This window comes from Seriola aureovittata, chromosome 19 (genome assembly GCF_021018895.1).
Source record: "Seriola aureovittata isolate HTS-2021-v1 ecotype China chromosome 19, ASM2101889v1, whole genome shotgun sequence".
In the NCBI taxonomy this organism is placed as follows: Eukaryota; Metazoa; Chordata; class Actinopteri; order Carangiformes; family Carangidae; genus Seriola; species Seriola aureovittata.
This window is the reverse complement of record NC_079382.1, coordinates 22,757,955-22,781,111: the sequence shown is the minus strand read 5'-3', so window position 1 is coordinate 22,781,111 and position 23,157 is coordinate 22,757,955. Positions and strand designations below refer to the sequence as shown.

Here is a 23,157-nt window from a genome sequence, read left to right as displayed (position 1 = left end):
TGTCAGACCTGAAACTCATGTAGTTCAGGCATCCGCTCCAGGCTCGACTTTTATCTTCTTACCATCTACTGGTTTTACCGCTCACGCTGAACCCACCACCTGTGTTTACCACACTAAATGCATTTGTCAGCCCACACACACACACACACACACACACACACACACACACACACACACACACACACACACACACACACACACGAACACACATTGCAGCAAACCAAATGAGTCCACCTGCTTTGCAGGGCATGGTGATGGGTGGAGGAAAACCCGGTGATGCTCTCATTTGAACTTCTTCGAGTAACTCTCCCACTGTCGTTACTTAACCAGCATTTCACTGATTCGTTTATTGGTTGTTTGGTGGATTGATCGATTGATGGATTGATTGATTGTTGGGACAGCCAGTGTTTGCCGTCAAACACTTTCACTTGTTGTGTCTTGTCACTCTGTGTTCTCAGGCACAGCAGAGGAAAAGTCTCCTCACAGGGAATGTCACTTCCTGGTCGTTGTTGCTGTGTCAGCGCTCTGTGTTTCCTCTTTAACAGCTGTGTGTTGTGTTGCAGAAGCAGCAGGGTGGTCCTGCTGATTGTTCTCACTGTGCACTGTGTAATTTCACTTCCTCTAAAATTATTCTGTGTGGAAACGATGGCTTCATGAAAAGAAAATTCACAGGGTTTGGAGACAGGATTCTCAGTCCAAGATCAAGATCCTCACAACAAAACTGAGTAATCCTCTCCATTTAAATATAAATCATATAGTCTAAAGGTCTGTGTCCATGTGTAGTGTGATTATAGATCAGCTCTAGATTCAATATTAATACTGTGAAAGTATCAAAGCCTCAGTCCACAGAGAAATGCACACAGCCTGTATTCAGAAACTGAGCCTTAAAACCAGCCGTCAGGACTTCTGGAACTTTGTGATGTCACAACAAAGCTGTCACCAAGCCCCGCCCACCTGGACCCACCATCCAAACCTTGCAGGAATTGGTTTTTTGAGTTTTTGAGTGTTTAAGCTGAAATCTGCTATATTTTTATTGGATCACTCAGAAAACAGTCAGCCAATCAGAAGAGAGGCTCAGAGCCTCCTCTCTTCTGATTGGCTCACCGACCTGTTGTTACTAGAGCTCCAGAGAGAAGCCTGAGAGAGGAGATGTAAAACTACACTGAGATGGTTTTTGGTTCTTTAAACCACAAATATATTTTCTTATGGATCAACACTTCAAATAAAACACAGGAAAATTGTGAAATATGGGACCTTTTAATACATTTTTGTTTATTTTTAGCCAAAAATAAGGTTATATTAAAAATTAAACCATAAATGAAGGTCCATTTTTAAAAACTAACTCTTATATTTAAGATTTTGTATCTTAGCCTTTATTTCCGATGACAGATTCGACCCTCCTGGGTGTGTATTATACAAGTCGAGATGATTCTTCTTAGCTTCTCATTGGATTCAAATCAAGGAGACATTCTCCAGATCATAGTTTTTACTTATTTCTTCTCTGCAAACTATGGGATCATTGTCCTGTTGGAAAAGTCCTCTCCTGTTAAGCTTCTTGCGCCTGTGACAGGTCTTGCACTTGAGCAGTGGTTTTGTGTAACGGTTTACTATAGTAGTTTTTGCTTTGCTGGGTGCAGTGATGGGAGGATTTGTGTGTGTGTAAATATCACAGCTACCTGCTAATTTTCTAAACCGACCCTAAACCCCGGGGCAGGACTCCCAGCAGGAGCTCGCAGCAGGAGGACACGATGACTGGAATCGTTTTTTTCCCTCCCTTTTGTGTCCACATCATGAGGCTGAGACCTCGTATGAGGCTGGATGGAAGCGTCAACTCTGGTTTACTGCTGTTATGTCACTTCTCTACTCAGTGTGTGTGTGTGTGTGTGTGTGTGTGTGTGTGTGTGTGTGTGTGTGTGTTGTGGGAGGAAGGGGGAGGTGTTAGGGAAGTAGGGAAGTTCCCCTCCCTTTGAGGTTGCCACACTGACAACCCTCTCTGCACACACACACACACACAGGGCTCAGTCTTTCAGCCTCTTTTAGCTCATGGTGTTGGTTAAACGGCACATTTACTGCCGTGGTTCAGGCTCCAACAGTAAACAGACAAAGGTAGTGACTTGAAAAGTTGGATAACTCTACCAGCTGGTGACGACAGTGGAACGTAGAGCTGTTAAAAACACGTTTTCCTCAGGAGTTGGTGGAGACCAGACACTTTAATATATGTTGTCAGGGTTGTTTGTCTGTCAGCTTCTTGTAAAGTTCTCCTGCCTTCAAACGGCCAAAAATCAGTTAATGCAGCTTTAACTCTCTGGGTGGTGTTCGACCACTTGTTTGTGGTTCCTCTGCTGCCTCACCTGGGCTGCAGCAGCAGCAGGTGAGAAAGTCAGAAAACAGTGTTGGTAATTTTACCACCTGCAGTGAAGAATAGCTCATTAGCTGAACTGAAGTTACAGATGTGTAAACATGGCAGAAATATGTCTTTTTTTCTTTTTACATAAAAAACAGAATTTAAAACCTGTTTTTGTGGAAAACGCTGGATACATGAGGATCCTAAAACGCTCTGTACAGACTTGGAGTTTTCAGACCGTGTATAATTTATCAGGGTTGTTCAGACCCGGTCCGGTCCAGTCAGTCCAGGACAGAACAGACCTGATGTGGCTCCACTGAGGCTACATCGTCCCACAGGTCTGAAGTGAAAGTGATTCCAGCAGCCGGGACCTTGAACCGCTATTTACAACATAAAAACCAGCATCTCTCTTTCTCTCTCTCTCTCTCTTTCTCTCTTTCTCACTCTCTCTCTTTCTCACTCTCTCTTTTTCTCTCTCTTTCTCTCTCTCTCTCTCTCTCTCTCTCTCTTTCTTTCTCTCTCTCTCTCTCTCTCTCTCTCTTTCTTTCTCACTCTCTCTTTCTCTCTCTCTCTTTCTCTCTCTCTCTCTCTCTCTCTGTCGCCACGGCGATGTGAGGGACCCATGTCCTCCTCTCTGCCGGTTTCTGTGGTTACCAAGGCCAGGTGGTGGTTCAGGTGGAGAAAAGAGAGATGGAGAGATGTCAGTGTGTTTTAATGGTCGCTCGACCCACCTACAGAGCTTTTAAATACTGCGCTGGTGTCGTATGGAAACCTCGTAACTCCAGATGGAGTATTTCCACTTGTGTATGATTTTTTTTTTTGTTTCATTTTTTCCTGAAATGCTAAAGACAAACTGTTTTCATCAGTTTGATATTTAAACTGATCAAATTAAACCCTGAGTATAACAGTATAAAGGACAAACATTGTTGAGTTTAATGGAGATTGGAGGTTTTCAGCTAAAAGCAGCCATTAGCTTGTACCTGACATGATTTACAAGGACACACAGTGAATGTCTCTTTGTTCTCTCTGCGTCTCTCTCTCTCTTTTCCATCGTCATCCTATTTCTGATCAGGTGAATAAATAACTGAACAACCTGGACTAGTATTCATCAAACTTTTACTCATAAATTAAAGAATAAAACAAATTATCAAACTTTTTTTTTGCTTAAAAATTCTCTTAAATGTCAGAACTGCAGCATCTGTGAAGGTGGTGAAGACGAGATGATGATAATATGGCGGGTGATGATAATAATAATAATAATAATGATACTGACATGCAGAAGTGTAATGCGTTTACATATTTGATGGGATGTTACACCACTTTTATGTTTTCCTTTTTCTTCTACAAACTGAAGGTGTACACACAAATCCAAGCTAAAAATATGGTCGAAAAACAAACTAACAATAAAACAACAATCGCACTGCAGGGCTCCATCTTCAGGTCTGAAGAGGAGCAGGGTGTTTGAGACGTCATCGTTTCTTTTCTTTTTTTGGTGCAATAAATAAGTGAAAACAGGAGCCGTGCAATGTTTGAGCTGTTTGTTGTTTTTCATTTTATAGTTTTGTCATTTATCAGCTTCAAACAAACAACAAGAATAAATCTGACGTTGAATTTATTTACTATCGTTGTCTAAACAGCTTCACTGTCAGCACTTCTCTGACGTACGTCTTCTACCAACAGCAGAAGAAGCAGCTGAATTTAGTTTCCATTTCATCTGATTTCCTTTTATTTCAACCGTGTTTATATATTTGGATTATATAAATGACAATAATAAATGAAAAAAGACACAAAATGAACAAAAGTAGTTAATACAAGCAGGTGGTGCTGGATTTATCTTAATTTCTGTGATTGTTTTAATGTGATTTTAATGTTAAATGAAGAGGATTAAATCTCTCGTTTCTTTTCTTTTATGTAAGATGTTGAATTAATGGACGTTAACAGCGTCACTCTCTTTTAAATGTTTTTAAACCCTGGCTTAACTTTTCAAGCTCCATCTGTCGTCTCATTAGATTAAAAAAAAAAATCCTCGGAAAGGCACAAAGTTTCCTGTTGACCCTGAACGTCACACAAACACAGCTGCCGCCTGAAACTAAATCATGTTATAAAATTACTTTTAAGTCTTCAAGTTCTCTAACCTGAGCTGCTCTCACTCTAAACGAGTAAATGATCATCTATAAAGTCTTAACGAGGCTCGAGCTGCAGTTCCTCTAATGGCCACTAGAGGTTACATAGAACTGTGAACAGTATTTAAATCCTAAACTCATATCAAGAAATACAAGATCATAACTTTGTCAGGGTATTTATTGAAAATTATTTACAACTGATTCCTAAGTTTAGGTCTGAAATCTGAAATTATTCTTATTATTATTCTTCCAATACTTTTTGAAATGTTTCCTACAAAACCTGTTTTTCTCATTTAGCAAAAGAAGCCAAATTTCTGAAATGTTAAATGTGAAACACAAGCAACGGGAACTTTAAATAAATAAACACACCATCTAATAAAAGTGGCACATTTGATGCCACAAAGATAAGAAATGTAACCAGACATTTAGATGACAGCTTCCTCTGTAGGTTTATACACAATGTCTATATTTATACTTCAAACTTTAGCAAATGAAATGGTGGAACAGACTAAATACCACAGTGGATACAGTTGTAATTATTAATCACACAGCTTTTTCTCATTATCTGTGTCCTTAAATCCTTTTTTCTAATCTTCCATTGCTGCAGGATGATTTCAACATGTTTGCTATTAATAATAAAATAAGATAATAACTTTATCTATATAGCAACTTTAAAAACAGAGTTTACAAAGTGCTTTGACAAACAAATCAATAGCAATAAGAGTGAAAAGCAGGACAGAAGTAAGGTAGAGTTACAGAGGGAGGACAAACAATATAATGCTGTATAGAAACACACACAAACACAGTATAGGAATAAACGGGTGATATGGAGATGATAAAAAGTGAAAAAATGGAGTTACGCTTTTTAGCTTGTTTTTATTTATTGTTTTTTTGTGTAAAATAATCCAAACACTTGTTCTGTTTTATTTAAACCTACATTCATTTTAAGTTGTGGTCACTGTTAGGCAGCAACACCTGCTGTAAAATCACAAACAGTTGCTTATTTACACATCCAGCACTCACAGAGCAACGTCGGCATTCATTTTGAATTGTGTCTCAGTTCACCTACTGAATGTGAGTCCAGTATTTACTCCCGTTTTAGCTCTTGTTTGGTCTCCATCTCGCTAAGGGACAATCACCACCACCCACTCCCGACAAGAAACCCCCGTTCAGCAACAGAGAAAACTTACAAACGGCCTCTTTAACTGTTATTTTTTTTTTTATATATATATATTTTTGGGCTTTTTATGCCTTTAATGGACAGCACAGTGGAGAGTGACAGGAAACGGGGAGGCAGAGAGAGGGGGAATGACATGCAGTGAAAGGCCGTCCGATGCGGGATTCGAACCGGGGCCAACTGCAGCGAGGACTGTAGCCTCTACACATGGGGCGCCTGCTTAAACCACTACGCTACAAGACGCCCCTTCTTTAACTGTTATTTTTAAAATGATATTTTTAACACTTCAGTTATGAATCCCAGCTTGAACGTGAGAGGAAAACTTGTTTTGCATCTGTAATTACATCCGTGCAAATCTGCATCCTTTGAGATCACATCAGGAGTCACGTCAGTCGGTTTGACGGCTTCATTTACCTGCCAGAAGCTCGTCCGTCTTCAGCAGGAAGGTTTGATAAGTAGATTTTTTTTTACTGTCATTGAAATTATTTAAACTACAGCACGTCATGTCGTGCTTTCCCCTGCTTGTGCAAATACATAAACTAAAGGTTCTGTTTGGCAGCGGTTGTCGTGGAGGATGTGTCTGCCTGGAAGTCTGAGGTCAGGGCATAAAAAGTCCCAACTCACCTTTTGAATCACAGCAGCGCACAAGTAACATTTACTGACATGCAGCCGTTAAATGTCAACACACACATGACCTCTAGCCGTCCTCCTTCATCTGCACCGACTGTACCTGTTGCTCTGATAAGAACCAGGAAGTGGCTTTGTTTCTGTCTCCCCAATCGTCATCTGATCAGAAACAGGAAACTGGGTTTTGGGTTTAATGTTTACTCTGTTTAACGGATCAGATCTAATCGGGATATCTGTCGCTCATTTGCATCTAAACTTTAATCGTGGTGCAGGTGGGACACCAGACTGCACTTTAAAGGGCATCACGTCAGATTTTTTATGTCTCATGACCTCGGATCACCTGTGTTTTCATAAAGCAGCAGGTTTCCTTCACTTCTCGTTTCTTATCAGCACAAATGAATCATGACGTTAAAACCTGTGACTGTAAACTTACTCACAGGGTCTAAAATCAAACAAAATTCCTGTTACATTAAATCAGAATGCTTCTCTACTTACGAATGAAGGTGTGTGTGTGTGTGTGTGTGTGTGTGTGTGTGTGTGTGTGTGTGTGTGTGTGTGTGTGTGTGTGTCGTTGGGTTAGGCAGCTGTCTTCCTGTGGTTGACCATGTGGTCACCTGTGGTGCGATAGGTCATCACCTCCTACAGTAATGATTCAGTGTCACCTCCACTGACGTTATCTCTAACCAAGAAAATTATAGTTTATCAGTTTATATTCACACTTAACATTTTGTTTATTTTCATTATTTTAAGCTGATTTATTCATCCAGATTGTCTCACAGTGATGTTAATGGAAAGGAAAGTCTTAAATTTGTCATTTTAAAGCAGCTAGAAGAGATTTTTATAACAGGTAAGGAGCCAGATTTCCCCTCAGGAGCTGGTGGAGAACAAAAACAGAGCTGAAAGAGAAGAAATATTAGCTTCACAGTCATCAGGTGATCTCAAACACGACTACAAACGGACGATTATGTTGCTCTGTAACTGCTGGATGTGTAAATACGCACATTGTTCATTGTATTAAGTTGTTAGGTTCATTTCTGCTGTCTGCTAGTGTCCAAACATAATCAGTTATTGCAAGTTTAAGCTTCACTATCTAATTTTTATTTTTGACTAGTCAGAATATTTATAAAACCAAATGTCATTAACTTGAAACTCATTTCAAATAAAACCTCCTTTAAAAGTAGATTGTGTTTGAAACAAGAAGATTCCTTCAGATTTTTAACATTTGAACAGAAAAAGCAGACGAGGAGGTTTATGTGATGTTTAATGGATAGAAGCTGTTAATTCAGACGAAGGATTAAAATACACAAAGTGAATGTGATCTTCATCTATTGTAGAGAAATGTGTAGATTATTATCTGATGTTGTTTGGTCAAAACCATTAAAATCTAACAAAGTTTTTTAATTATATTGATGTAATTCAACAGTGAGCTGCTTTAACTTTACTGTGATTTTACCTGAGTGAGTGTCATCTCATTTATCAGTGAAAGAAACGATGGAGACAGCAGAGGTGTAGAACGAACAAGGTGGAGGTGTTTATCGTTCAGCTGGAGTTTACAGAGCGCTTCATGTTCTTCCTCTGTGGTTTTTATGCAGCAGAACATGATGTTTTTTTCCTGTTTCACTCCCAGTTCTGGTTCAACTGGTGGTCGCTGCACTTTATCACAGTCAACAGGGATTTTTATTTTGTCGCAATGAAACTTTAATCAACAGAATCAGGAGATATAGAGCTTTCAGATAAAGTTTACTTTGTGAAGACTGAGTCCATTACAGACCAGAACAGACTGTGTATTTTAAAATCTTAAATCTGTAGATTTCAGACTTTATCAATGAAACATCGCAGCTCGAAGCAGCACGGACACGTTTCTAAAATCTCAAACTTCTGTAGGTTTTAGTTGAGTTTCTGTGCCAAAAACTTTTTTTTTTTTTTTTCTGTGTGGTCGTTTTTCTGCTGAATGAATCCAGAGGAAACACTGAGGTCACTTAAACACACACACACACACACACACACACACACACACACACACACACACACACACACACAGCTGAGGTCTCTGAGGAGGGAGGATGTTGTTGTGGTCACGGTCACAGATGTTGAACATAAAGCAGTGTGTGTGTGTGTGTGTGTGTGTGTGTGTTTGTGTGTGTGTGTGTGCGTTTTTAAAGCAAAAAAGGCAAAAATTCGCTGGTTTCATGCGTCTTAAATGTGAGAATTCAAGTCGTAAATTGAGGAAAATCTGTCATAGAAACAACAATAAATCCAAAATACAAATTTTTTTGTGTTTTTTTTTTTTTTTTGTCTTGTTTCAGGATGTAAACACTCATTTATAGAAAGAGTAAACATCAGCTGATTTCTCCTAAAATACGACTTTTATGACTCAGTTTTGGAGAGAAATTCGTATTTTTTTTCAGTGTAGTTAATAAAAGCTTCAGGGCTGCAACTAATCATTATTTTCAATATTTCAAATACCCAAAAAATTAAGTTTGCAATTATACGTGACAAAGAAAAGCAGGAAACGCTCTGGTTTGAAATCAGAATATGTGGCACTGTTTCACTGTATTTGCTTGAAAAAGACTGAATCCCAAAGAGTTTCTAAATATTTTTCTGTTAGTTGACAAATTGATTGATCAACTAATCATTTCAAGGTTTCGCAGAAGGGACCTTCGAAACTTTCTGTGACACAACTTGTTAATTCAAGGGTTAATTTCTAAGTAATTGAAGGGATGAAATCAGTATTTTAGTGTCATAAAATCAAAGACAAAATTACAACAAACAGAACAATGAAGATGTGGAAGAGCAAATCAAAACCTGACTTTTCTTCAATGCAGCTCCGTGTGTGTGTGTGTGTGTGTGTGTGTGTGTGTGTGTGTGTGTGTGTGTGTGTGTGTGTGTGTGTGTGTGTGTGTGTGTGTGTGTGTGTGTGTGTGTGTGTGTGTGTGTGTGTGTGGTTTTTAGCCTCTTAACAGGCGCATGAATGAAACTCCCACACAAACACTCGGATAACCTTGACCCACTCGGCGCCGCTTCCTGTTGTTTCTTGAGCGAGGTGACAGCAGCGTGAGCGGGCGGAGGGAAAACAGGAGCCCGGCTGTTTACCTTCATATTTCCCATCAGCCGGTTTTAGCGGCTAATTGCACACGTGTGGCGAAAAAGCTGAAGAGTTTTATTGGAGCTGAAAAGCTTTTAGTGGGAGATAACGGCTGTTTTATCTGTTTGTGCTCTTCACGCCGCTGCCGGTCCAGATGTTTCATAAACCGCTGTGAAGAAAACATGGAAAACACCATCAGCTGCTGTTTGTCAGTCGATTTCAAAAGAAACGACACCTGAGGTTTCTATTTTAATACCAACAAAAAACTGCTAAATGATAAATCTATCAAATAAGGTGTATGTCAAGGATGCAACTAGTCATTGATTAATCTGCTTATTATTTTCTCAATTAATCATTTTGTCTATAAAATATGAGAAAAAATGCCTGTGTTCAAATCCCTCATTTTATTCAACCAACAGTTAAAACCCAAAGATTTTCAGTTTAATATCAAATCACATCAACAAAAGCATCAAATTCTCACATTTGAGGAACTAAAACCAGCGAATCTTTAAAAACGATTTATCAATTATCAAAATTAACAACATGAAAAGACTAAAGCTATAAAATAGGTGGCAATATTAACACTACGAGGTTTAGTCTCGTATAGCATCACTTATATCTCACAGCGACCTTTAGCATCCTGCTATAGGGGGAAAAACGCTGCGGCTTGTTTGAATTTCTTAGAAACACAAGATCCAAATCTTCATCAAAATTTTTCCATTTTCAGCGTCTAGGCTGCAGCTCGTTGTTATTGTTGTTTCCTATAGTGAAGGGGATTTTAACAACACTAACAGACAGGGGAAGCAGGAAGTAATGCCCCCTTAACACTAGCATTGTCATTGTTAGCATGTTAGCTCCCGTGTGCCTGCAGTGATTACAGCCTCACAGAGCTGGACCCATTAAGCCCCATTCATTCAGATGGGATTAACATCACAGGGGGACCTGGGAATTAAATCTTCATCGGGCACCTTTTGTAATTAAACTCATTGTTCTGGACGTTTAAACCTTCGTGAAATGAGATCTGGTCTGTGATGGATGCGGACGTTCAGCAGGACGGAGACAAAAGAGGAGACGACGAAGAATCTTCTTCTCAAGAGTCATAACTCAGTCAAATCTTCACACACAGACATGAAACACACATTTATTCATTCAGTGTGACTTACTCTTCCGGCAGATGTCTTTATGTCTGATGTCCACTGAGAATAAAACTCCATTAATCCACTTATCAATCACTGAAGAAAGGCGCTTCAGAACTCGCCTTAGAAAAGTCACGTTTTTTAGTTTTCCTCAGTATCACAGTGACACAGTGATGGTTATCAGTACACCCATGGGTGCACTGCAAACTGGAACTGCTAACCTAATTTGGCTACTTTTAATGGTGCCAATTAAAAGCATATTCGATGAGCTTCTTTAATTTTTTTCTCTCATCATATTGCTCCCGGATGTTGGCGTTAGCACGTTTTCAGGTTTGCAGAAACAAAGTAGAAACACAGGATTTAAAACTAGAGGAGGAGCAGCCACTTCACTGATGAACAACAGGTGATTAATGGCTGTAATTATTAATGATGATTAATGATACAGCCCAGGTAATGCTTTCATCTCTCCGCAACAGTCAGAACAGGAGCCATTTTGTTTTCAGGTTGTCTGTATGTCCCATTCTCAACACGATATCTCAGTAACGCCTTGACAAACAGTCATTACTCATGACTTCACTGTCATTATGACAGAGATGTAACCTGGAACTGGTCTGAGTGGGATACGACCACAAGGAGCTGATTCTAGTTCCCTTCTTTATTTTTTGATACATACATGCATATAAACTTCCTGCAGATGTGTGTGTGTGGGCGTGGGCGTAGGCGTGTGGGACGGATGTTGTTTAGTGTGTTGCGCCCCCCCCCCCCTTTGAACCAGGATTACTGGGCTCCATGAACACTTAGTCTCTCTGATAATGGCATGAGTGCAGCACAGAACAGATTAAGAGGTGGTGGATAAAAAAAGACAACAACCGGAGGATGCGACACCCCCCCCCCCCCCCCCCCCCCCACCCCACCCCCTCCTCTGCTCCAGCTCTTGCAGGAGGGTTCAAAGGTCATGGCGGGGGCCTGGAGGTTTTGGCCTCAGCGCCCCTGACGACCAGAACGAGGCTGTGGAGCCGTCAGAAATCTGGTTTCAGTTTAGTGAGGCGTCAGTGATGAGTGAGAGAATGTGAAAAGGGATTGTGTGTGTGTGTGTGTGTGTGTGTGTGTGTGTGTGTGTGTGTGTGTGTGTGTGGGGTTAAGCCTGGTTAATGGAGGATTAACCATTAAGAGGGGATCAGTGTGTATTAAACACACACTCTTGTCCATTAACTGAACTCTTAGTGTGTTTCTCTGCTCACCTCAGAGAAGGCGGCAGCTGATTGGACGCAGCCCAAATGTTCTGACTCCTGGTTCAGGTCTCACTCGGTCCTCATGGAGGATTTCTCTCACCCGCCTCCGGTTTAATACCAGTTTCAAAGCTGCTGCAGGATGAGAAGATACAGGTTTACTTGTCACAGTGTTTTTATCTAAATTATTATCTTCTCAAATAAGTTGCAAAGTCAGAACAACAACAACAAAAAATTGATGATAAAAATAACGATGATTCAGATCAGATGAGAAGTCACATTCAGCACAGAGTGGTAAAAACAGCCGGCAGCAGACCACTACAGTCGTGACTTAATATTTATTTACTTATTGTTTTTTTTGTGTTAATCAGTTTCTTGTTTAGTTCATGAATGATCAGAAGATTTAAAATTCTCTTCACAGGTTCAGAACGACAAACTGATCGTTCTGAGCAACAGTCTGAAACCCAAATGTTAACGTTGTGATTATCTGCAACCTCTCATGTTTGAGGGGAAACTAGCACATGTTCAAGACCACAGAGACGCCAAGCAACTACAAGGAGACATAAAACAACCACAAAGAGACACAACACGATCACAGGGAGACGAGGCCAGAAACGACAGAGTGACTGCTCCTTCTTTTCTCTCTTGGATCTTTGGACCAGACGTCCGGGGTCCAGTGTTTCCGGCTGTCATTGTTTATTTGTTTGAGCGGCGATGTGTAGCCACGTGGTTAATGAGTGCTGGGTGTCAGTGACAGGACCTCAGCCATAATTCATGATAGACCTTGTGTGTGTGTGTGTGTGCACGTGTGTGTGGTTCATCTGAACTTGATCCGAGCTTTGGCCTCGTCACCTGTCGGCTGGGTTTCCTGCCGTCGGTGTGCGCTGCAGGATCCACGCTGCATGCTACCTGCACGCTGCTAACATCCTGCTAACATCCTGCTAACACTCAGAGCCGCTCGGGGCAGGAAGCTGCTCCACCTGCAGAAGCTGCAGAGCTGCTGAACCCCAGATCCACCACACACACTTCATGATTACCACACACACACACACACACACACACACACACACACACACACACACACACACTCCTGAGTTCAGCTATGTAAATTCTGGTTTATTCATGTGGACTTAACGTTACATCACTTGGAGTTTTTGTGAATTTTATTCACGTCTTTAACCAAAAAAACATTCTCATCAGGTTCTTTTATTCAGTTTTTTGCATTGAATTATATTTATATCATGATATGTATTGATATTGAATCTGCATTTTCATTTTCAATAAATCCTGTTATTTGGATATTGATATTTGATATATTTATGGATTTTATCTTTATTCTGAACAGGAACTCCTGTTTTTTATTATTTTCCTCCGGTTTCTTGCCGTTTTTTTCTTCTCTCTAAGTCGGACTCTACAGCTTCTTCTGCAGCTGTGAAGTTTGAAGCACACTTCACCAGGGGCAGTTACTTCTCCTCTTCTTCCTCCTCAGTTCCCTGAATGTGGATTTTTCGGGATGTACGACAAGATCCTTCTCTTCCGTCACGACCTGAACTCAGACAACATCCTGCAGCGGCTGATGTCAGCGGAGGAGATCCATGAGGGCGACCTGGTCGAGGTGGTGCTCTCCGGTGAGAAACTTAACTCTTCGTTTGCTGAATATTATTTCTCTGCATCAAATAGTCAAGTCCTGCGTCCTCTTCATCAGACATGGTAACTTCCTGCCTCCTCCAGCTTCTGACTCTGACACCAGCGTTAAACCAGCATCAGATCCACATCTTTAAAAAACATTCAAATTCACGTTTTATCATAAGTAATTTATGAATTAGTGATGTGGTCTGTCTCCTTTTTTAAATCTCCTAAAATCTTTATGGAGTCTGGAAGCAGCTGAGTCATATTTTGCTGCTTTAGTTTCTGATTTACAGAAACTTTTAGGCACAAAAGTCAGAAAAATAAGAAAAACAAAAAACACGCCTCTGATCTTAAACTGTTTGTGTTTGGACATAAAATCATTTTAATCATCATGTAAATCAACAGTTAAAATAAACAAAGCATGTGTAGAGGCCACAGTCCTCGCTGCAGTCGGCCCCGGTTCGAATCCCACATCGGACGGCCCTTTCCTGCATGTCACCCCCCCCCCCCCCCCCCCCCATGTCCTCTCTCTCGGCTGTGCATCATAAAGGCATAAAAAGCCCCAAAAATATACTTAAAAAAAAAAAAATCACATTTGCACAGTTTTGATTTTGTTTTATTGATGTTAAAATGTGCAGACACATAATGATTAACAAAAAATATCATTTTTGATTATTATCACTCTAAGTATTTGCATTATTAGTGATTATTATGAATCAATGAATCATATATTGGCTGTGCAGGTTCTACAGCCTCAAGTCCACAAGAAGAAGAGAAAGTTTAACAACAATTGAAATCATTTTATATTAATTTTATTTGTTTTGTCTCAGCTTCCTCCCTGTTGTTAATCCCTCTCTTGGGGGGGGGGGGGGGGGGGCTCAGATCTAGTTTCCTGCGCTGCAGCGTTGCCCTGGATCGCCCTGTGCGCTCTAACCATGACAGTGTGTATGGGATCGTCATTTCCTGAGTCGTGTCGACAGGTCGGGCTGTAGAAACTCAAACTGACACCTTCACAGCTCAGAGCGGCGGCAGGTTTACGTTACACAGGAGGAAGAAAACAAAGTCGCAGCCCGAAACCGAATCAGGCTCAGACCCGAGACCACTTCCTCCTCCTCCTCCTCTTTTTCTCCTCCTGCTGCTGCTGCAAAACCCTGCAGATCTCTGCTGCTTTATTTCTTTATTACTGTCACTGTTCATTCTGCAGTGGAGGACAAATCTGCGCCCAATATACAACAATTGACAATAATTCCAGCTGCTTAAAACCTGCAGTTCCAAAAGAAAAATGGTTAAAAACCTGCAGAGCACCACCAAGTTTCTCCGTCGTGGTTGTTTGAGGAAATCAAAATAAAGTGTGACAAATAGTTTTTTATTCATCAGTTCACTTCAGTTCACAAAGTGCAGTGAACTGAACAATCAGATCAATACATGCTGTGACCACACTTCGCCTTTTTAAAAATTTTAATTGATTTATTTGTGGCTCTGCAGAAACACGTTGATTCAACATGTTAAAGACACTTGTGTGTGTGTGTGTGTGTGTGTGTGTGTGTGTGTGTGTGTGTGTGTGTGTGTGTGTGTGTGTGTGTGTGTGTGTGTGTGTGTGTACACACAAAATGGATCAGGGACAAGAAAGCCTGAACTGGGATGTTCCTAATGTTCTGGTTTGTTATGGTTTTATACAATGAAAGCGACGTAGTTTCCTGAAAGTTAAAAACACTCCATTTTTTTGAATCAGTTTTTTCTGTGTTTATTGTTTTCAGCTCTGGCCACGGCCGAGGATTTCCAGATCCGACCTCACACGCTCTACGTTCACTCCTACAAGGCCCCGGCCTTCTGCGACGACTGTGGGGAGATGCTGTGGGGGCTCGTCAGACAGGGACTCAAGTGTGAAGGTGAGAGCTGCGAGGTCTAAGGTTTGATACCTGCCTGGTTTACATCAGGTCGCCTTACGATGACTCTGAACTCATGTGGTTCACACCTGCAGTCACACGCAGGAGGGGTGTGTTCAGACTGAGGAGACACTCATGACACAGAGGTGTGAACTCACACTGGAAGAGTCTCAGATCAGGTGGATTTGAGGTGTGATTACAGTTCGAAAGTCTCAACAAGACACAGATCGGGTTGTTGTGGTTGAACATGACTGGATCTGCTTCCTGTTGGCAACACAAATACACCCGAGCTCCAGTAAACTCACAAATGACATTCAGTTTGCACGTTGTTGTTAATAAAGGAGTCTGTAAATAATTAACACAATGCTACAAGTCTTTAGACTCTATGGAGCTTTAAGGTGATAGAAGCTGATTTTGTAATTGTCCCAGAGCTGATTTTAAAGGTCTGAGTCTGAGATCTCAGACTCACAGTTTGTGCTCTTTAACGTCTTTAATTCTTCTTCTTCGGTTCTGAAAATAATGACTTTGTTTAAACAACATTTCTTTGCATCGTGATGCAGTTCTGCAGCTACGGAAATACAGAACCACAGTCGAATGTATGAGTCAGACGTAGGCTGGGTCGATCTGATAACGAACCACTTGTCAGAAATGAGCGTCAGGATATCTGGGTATTTAAATCGAATCAGACGAGCTTCCTGCCAATTAAACTTTATGAGAGGAAGTGACGTGTTTGTGCGGTGATGTCAGAGGAATGGGACGTTAATGAGTTTAACAGAGACGGCCAGACTTCTCAGGGTTCGGCCTCAGCTTTGATTAATGCCACGTCCAGTTGAGGCTCAGGCAGACGTCCAACACACACACACACACACACACACACAGGTTTTCACACTGGTTTTCAGGCCTGAATCAAAGCTGCAGTGACTGTGTAGCAGGATGTCTTCATTGACTCGCCGACTTCCTGCAATTCTTTTTTTTTTTTTTTGTTTCCAAAGATTCTCGTCTTCTTAAGTCTCGATCTCAACGAGTGAATCTGAACTTTAGCGACGCCACGCAGAGAGGAGAGGGACGCAGCCGGCCTCCTCCTACAGAACCTGTTTGGAGGAAGAAATGGTTAAAAATGTTTTCAGACTAAGTGACGGAGGTGAAGAAGCGATTTTAGCCTCTAGTTTAATAAACAGCCGCACGAACCACATCCTGAGCTCTGTAAAACTCACGTACCTGCATTTTGAAGCAGCTGCACACCAGCAGATGATTTTAGGCTGAGAGGATCCTGCTCTCAGATTTTGGTCCTGGTTCTTTTTGCTGCATGAATGAACCGTTTGATTTTCACATCTCGTCATGCACATCTCTTAATGGGGTTATTCAGACACTTTAATTCAACAATGTGACTGGTTGGCCCGGGCAACGACACAAAGGTCCCATTCATAGAAAAACTGCTTCTCCTTTTTTTCTTCTCATGGAATAAATCTTTGTTGTTTTTTTGCATCTTTAGAGCCTGTTTTACTTTTAGTTTTTCTGTGAATGGCATTGTTGATTTTGGCCACGTGCACCTGACATTATCTTTTGAAAAGCCTGTAACAATTCAAACTAGTTCAGTACACACACACACACACACACACACACAACCACACACATACAAAGGGAAGTGGGATGTGACGGATACACAGCAGCATGTGATACATCTTCCCAGAGAAGCTTCGAACTGGCAGCGTGTCAATAGGAGGAAGCACTCGGCCTTTTACACCCAGCTCAGGAGAAAGAGTGGAGGGAAAAACATCAACAGGATACAAAAGAAATATATTAAAGCTCAATATTTTCTTCTTCTCCTGTGTTTTATTTGAAGCACTGATCCATAAGAAGATATATTTGTGGTTTTAAGAACCAAAAACCATCTCAGTGTAGTTTTACATCTCCTCTCTTTACTTTCACAGTATTAATATGGAACCTAGACCAAACACATGGACAGAGACCTTTACACTGGAGGAGCTTTAAAGGAATAGTTCAACAGTTTGGGATTCACTGAATTATGAGAAACATAACGATATAATATATATACAGTAAAGATAGAATGTTTAAAATGAATAAGAAAAACAAATTTTTTAATAAATTTATACTAAAAGTTGTTTTAATAAAAAAATGTAATTTATATCGTTAACATATACTGTATGTTATATCATAAAAATGTGTCATAGATAGTCTTAATATACTCACAAATTCTTATACTTATATCTTCATATATCCCCCTATAGGTGACATAAATGGGATTATCACTCTTGATGTAGGGACATATACTGTATGTCATATATTACATTTCTGTTTGGGAGAGCGGGGAGTCGATTAGCGTAGCTTAGCAGTTAGCCTGACTCTGTCCAAAGGTTCAAACAAACACGTTCCTGCACCTTTAAAGCTCCTCATGAACATGTGTTTACTTTTTTAATCTGTACATAAATCGAAATGTAAAAATGACAGTTTGTAGTTTTGGGATAATTACGTGCTGAAACGCTGGAGACGTAGTGACCTGACTGTGTCCAGACAGGAAGTGAAGTGAAGTGAGGAGGCGGGATGATAACATACAAAGTCAGTGGAAAGATTAGAAAGATTGGATGCAAATTTGCCCAGACACAAAGGTGCTGTTCAGACCTGACATCAACATCCGTCTCAGGTGATCTGATCTCAGGTGGACAGCTCAGGTCACACCTGGCGTGCATGAGAGAAGAGAAAATAGCAGAAAACTGGAGGGAAATAACAGAAAGAAGTGGAGTTTTCTTGTGAGTGAATGACACCTCACCTCCTGTCTGAACACACCTGTAGAGGTGTTGGCAGGTGTGGCTCCAGCGACGCCAGTATCAGTCAGGTTGTGGTTTGATCCTCCACACAGACTGAAATATCTCAACAGCTACTGACAATGACATGAAATTTAATCCAAACATCACACACATGGTCCCCAGAGGATGAATCTCTCTTTTCATTTGGCTTCATCATGACATTTAAATTCACCCAATTCTTCATTTTTTGACCAAATACATGTAAAACTGATGAAGTTCCCACTTTGAGTTTAGTTCTAAATAGCAAATGTTAGCATGCTAACAAATCACCCCTTTTTCTCAAATTCCTATTATTTTTATTTTTCCTGCCAAAAGATTCTGGATCCTGCAAAGAGTCCGAACCCAGGTGCATAAATCTGGCAGGCGGGTTCAGAATAGCTCCTTTAGACCGGAGGAGCTTCAACCCAAGTTTGTTCTGACTGAGCTGCTGGTGTGGGACAGTGGATGAGATTAAATGACTTAAGAGTCGATTTTTTTCTCCTCTGCAGGATGTGGACTGAACTACCACAAACGATGTGCGTTCAAGATCCCCAACAACTGCAGCGGTGTGAGGAAGAGGCGGTTGTCCAACGTGTCCCTGCCGGGCGCCGTAATGTCCGTCGCTCGACCACCTTCCACTGAGTTCACCCCGGCGCCGCAGGAGGAGGTGGGTCCAACACCGACAGTCAGGAAAGACAGTCAGAGTTGTGTTTAGGTTTCTGACCATGAATTTCAGAGCACATAATTGCAAAGATATTGATTATATCTGATCTAAAAATGGCGTCTGAGCTCCTTTAACCTGTCAAGAGGTTTTAAATGAAGAATCAGCTGCAGCCTCGTCACTGTAACTGCCACATGTTGATGAAGTGAAAGTTTGATTCGTTTATGACACGTAACGAGTGACGTGAGTGAAAACACACACACACACACACACTTTCCATACCAGCAGATCTACGTGGTGCAACCATTCACAGTAGTTTCCCTCCCTCTCTGTTTCACACACTCTCTCTCTCTCTCTCTCACACACACACACACACACACACACACACACATGATGATGGCTGGAGGCGAACCACTGGATTTTCCATCCTGTTCTAACCAGCAAACAAAGAGCTTCACACTTGTTGGAACAAACACAGTTATCCACACACACACACACACACACGCACACACACAAAAAACAAATCAAACACACCTCCCCCCACTTTTTTAACAGCGATGTCGTCAGACAAAATCACCAAACACCTGAGTTAAAGACAAAGACTGTTTTATTATTAATATATCATTTTCTTTATGATATAACAAAGAGACCTGCTCCATATGAAAGTATGAGAAGGTGGATTATCAGGCTTTTCTGTACTAATTCAGGCCCATTGTGTCATACGCTGCTTCCTGCTCCTGTCTGCGCTGCGCTCTATAAGCCGCCACGTTGTACAAGGACATTCATTGTTCCAGTGGACAGAGGAGATTTCATCTGTGCTCCACTTTCATGACGAGGGAACAGTTCTCCAAATCCGACGTCTCAGCTGAACCTCGTGAACCCTGACTGATCCCCACACCTCCCCGACGTCGCTTTTACAGTCGCGTCTTGAAAAGTCTTAAAAACACTAAATTCCCTTCATTAAAAATGGCATTAAAAGGCCTTAAATTGAATTTAAAAATGTCTGTGAATTATTGTTTCATGCAGCTGGGTGGTGCTATACACTGACGATTACGCTCAATGGTTAAACTCCTTGGTTTCCCCTCTTTCCATCAGCAGCGCCCCCTCCTGGGTGCCGGGAAGCGTAACTCCCTGCTGAGCGGTCGACCCATCTGGATGGAGAAAATCGTCCTGGGGCGGGTCAAAGTCCCTCACACCTTCTCCGTCCACACCTACACTCGTCCCACCATCTGCCAGTTCTGCAAACGCCTGCTGAAGGGACTCTTCCGCCAGGGGATGCAGTGCAAAGGTGACGACCTGCCACAGCCTGACGTCAACAATATATTCAAGCTACGAATATTTTTTATTATCATTCAACCTGCTGCTCATTCTCTCCAAAGCCAAAGATGATGTCTTCAGGTCACTTGATTTGACCAACCATCAGTCTAAATCCCAAAGATATTCAATGTTATCACAGGAGACAAAAGAAAGCAGTGAATCCTTGTATTTAAGAAGCTGTAACCAGACAATGTTTGATGTTTTTGCTTGGAAAGTGACTGAAATGATTTATCAAAATACTCCCATGGTGACTGTTTGTTCCTGTTTTGCTTCTGTAGATTGTAAATTTAACTGCCATAAGAGATGTGCAGCCAAAGTTCCTCGAGACTGCCTCGGTGAGGTCGACTTTAACGGAGGTGAGTTTCACATCAGAGTTTTTTACCTTGGCTGTGTGATCAGCCAGTAGTGAACTTGCCCCCTATCACAGCTTTATTTTCACATTTTTATCACCTTTGTTATGAGTTATTTTTAACATTCTCGGTTATAAGTTAAATTAATTCCTAAAAATCAAATTTGTAAATAAATAAAAAAAATTTATTGACTTTGCATTTGTGGTTGTTTTCTATTTATTTTCCTGTGCGATTATTTGATTTTAGTTTTAGTTTTATTTAGTTGTAAAGTTGGTTGTTAGGAAAGTGTTTTTAAATAAAGTTCATTATTATTATTATTATTTTTCTTTGGAGAGAATCTGCGGATTTTCTTGTTCACTTCAGGTTTTTGTTGTAGCCGTCACCGAGTGGCCATTAGAGGAACTGCAGCTTTAGTTTGAATAAAAAGTCAGTTGTAGATTCTGTACCTGGACTCTGACTCTGTGTTTCTGCAGAGCCGGCCAGTCCCAGTCTGGACTCCGAGGCCACGATGGAGGTGGACAACTGTGACATCAACAGCGACGGAGGCCACAGCATGGACGAGCAGGACGAGCCGTCCACCCCCGAGGACAAGCTGTTCTTCATCGAGGGTCCCTGCGTGGACGGCGAGAAAGACGACGAGACGCTCAGAGCCATCAGGTGACGCCGCCTCACAACCAAACACCCTCTCAAATTAATTTTAACATTAATAATCAGAAGGTTCAATATCTAATCAATCAACAGACAAGAAGCTTTTGTTTTACCCAATTAACTCAGAACGATGTGTGTTTGTTTGTTTGTTTGTTTGTTTGTTTGTGTGTTTGTTTGTTGTCACGCAGCCCGTCCACCAGCAGTAACATCCCTCTGATGCGTGTGGTTCAGTCCATCAAACACACCAAGAGGAAAAGCTCCACAGTGGTGAAGGAGGGCTGGATGGTGCACTACACCAGCCGGGACAACCTGGTGAGAGGAGACACAACAACAAAACACACTGGACAACACCTAATAAATAAATACATTATAATAATGATATACTGAACATCTTTAAATTTGTTTGTTTGTTTTGTCTAAATTTAAATATGAGTGCAGGGAGGTGGAGGGAGAGAGCGTGAAAATAACTGTAATAAAATGATTTACACTTAAAAATGACATTTAATGTAAATAATATATAAACAAAAGATCTACAAAGCCTTACAGGATATAGTATTGTATGTATCTACAACATGATATCAATATTTCATTTTTTCTAAATATCACTTTTTTTTTAAAATATCAAATTTTAAAAAAAAAAATATCACCATCATTTTACACCTCCACTGTTATTTTAATCTCCGTTGACGTGTATTTAATGTGAGCAGAAATACTGTGTAGCTTGTGTATCGAGCATTTTAAACTGAGTTTTCTTAATTTAACTTCATTTACCCTTATAAACCTGCAGATGTACAAACCATACTTCCATCAAAACATGAATCCTGATCTATACAACAACAAAAACATAGAAACACACTATTCATGTCGTATGTTTAAATGTCCGGCTCTGTGTGAACCTGTCAGACCTCCTCCCTGACGACCTGTTCTGTCTCTGCAGAGGAAGAGACATTACTGGAGGCTGGACAGCAAGAGCCTGACACTGTTTCAGAATGAAAGTGGAGCCAAGTATTACAAGGTAGGAGACCGAGCCGGACCAGATCTGGTTTCAGCTGCTCGGCCCAACGAAGCAGCGACGTGACGAGGGGCCTGGAGGGAGTCGGGTTCATACAGTAACAGCTCCATCACTGTCTAATGGTGACCTGACTGTTCACTGTGTATTCTTAACACTGTATCATCGGGGCCCCCAGGGGGAGAACGGGGCCCCCAGGGGGAGAACGGGGCCCCCAGGGGGAGAACGGGGCCCCCGGGGGGAGAACGGGGCCCCGATGTTCCCTCATATTGTCACATTTTGTAGTGACAACAATAAACCCCTTCAAACCTCCATAAAGACACTGGACAGTCACTGCTGTTGCCCCAAAACCCCCCAAGGTGGGGCCCCTGATGATGTGTGCTGTGCATGTGAGGCGTTCAGGGAACATCTGTAAATTGTAGCGTCTACCAATGATCTGCATGTGAGGCGTTTAGGGGACATTTGAAAAACAATTGGTCGCTGTAGTTTAATAGTGCATTTTTGGGGACTATTTTCAGCAGCGGATTAATCCACATTGGGTGCTCAGGTGAATATTTGGGGCAGCAGGACGGTGTGTGAGGGACTGACCATTATAAAAATGTAGACTATCACCAGACTTATCGTTTAAACTATTAATTGATTATCAAATTCTTCTCTGTTAATTCTCTATCGATCGACTAACCGTGTTAAGTTTGACTTTAACTAGCAAGTTAGTTGATGGTTGAAAAGTTTTCTCTGTCACTTTCCAGCGTTCCTGATCTAGTTTTCATTTCTAAGCAGGAGAATTAGTTTCTGTGAAACATGAAGTGATGACGTGACGCCGAATTTGGGTCAGAACAGGTCAGAGCAGCTGATTTCCGTCCTCACGCCTCCTTTCATCTTGTGTCTGCCAGCGACCCGTCGACCTTTAACACAAAGCGCCGCAGAAACCTTTCCTTTGAAGCGAAAGTGAGAGTGCGGTGAGAGGCATGGGGGGGGGGGGTCTGTGGTGGCTTCAGGACCTCAGGTCGTTTCCCTGCCGCCTCTCTGGCTCGTCACCGCGCTGCCTCGTGCCCAGAGCAGCTGAGCCACGTCCTGGCTTTTAACCAGATGAATGGCTGCTGATGGAGGGGCGTGGTTGGTGGTGGTGGTG

General features: G+C 41.4%; 1 protein-coding gene across 2 annotated transcripts in view; it reads left to right on the top strand.

The window, feature by feature from the left end:
- LOC130187884 (serine/threonine-protein kinase D3-like) overlaps window positions 1-23,157 on the top strand; it is a 37,013-nt gene that overhangs the window by 4,207 nt on the left and 9,649 nt on the right. The window contains exons 3-10 of one of the 2 annotated variants that reach the window (XM_056405826.1): window positions 13,211-13,349; window positions 15,108-15,239; window positions 18,550-18,707; window positions 19,797-19,989; window positions 20,297-20,374; window positions 20,842-21,025; window positions 21,205-21,328; window positions 21,954-22,031. In XM_056405826.1, coding sequence (XP_056261801.1) covers window positions 13,211-13,349; window positions 15,108-15,239; window positions 18,550-18,707; window positions 19,797-19,989; window positions 20,297-20,374; window positions 20,842-21,025; window positions 21,205-21,328; window positions 21,954-22,031 — 1,086 coding nt within the window. The remainder of the gene's footprint in view (window positions 1-13,210; window positions 13,350-15,107; window positions 15,240-18,549; window positions 18,708-19,796; window positions 19,990-20,296; window positions 20,375-20,841; window positions 21,026-21,204; window positions 21,329-21,953; window positions 22,032-23,157) is intronic. The other variant, XM_056405827.1, reaches the window with a different exon arrangement.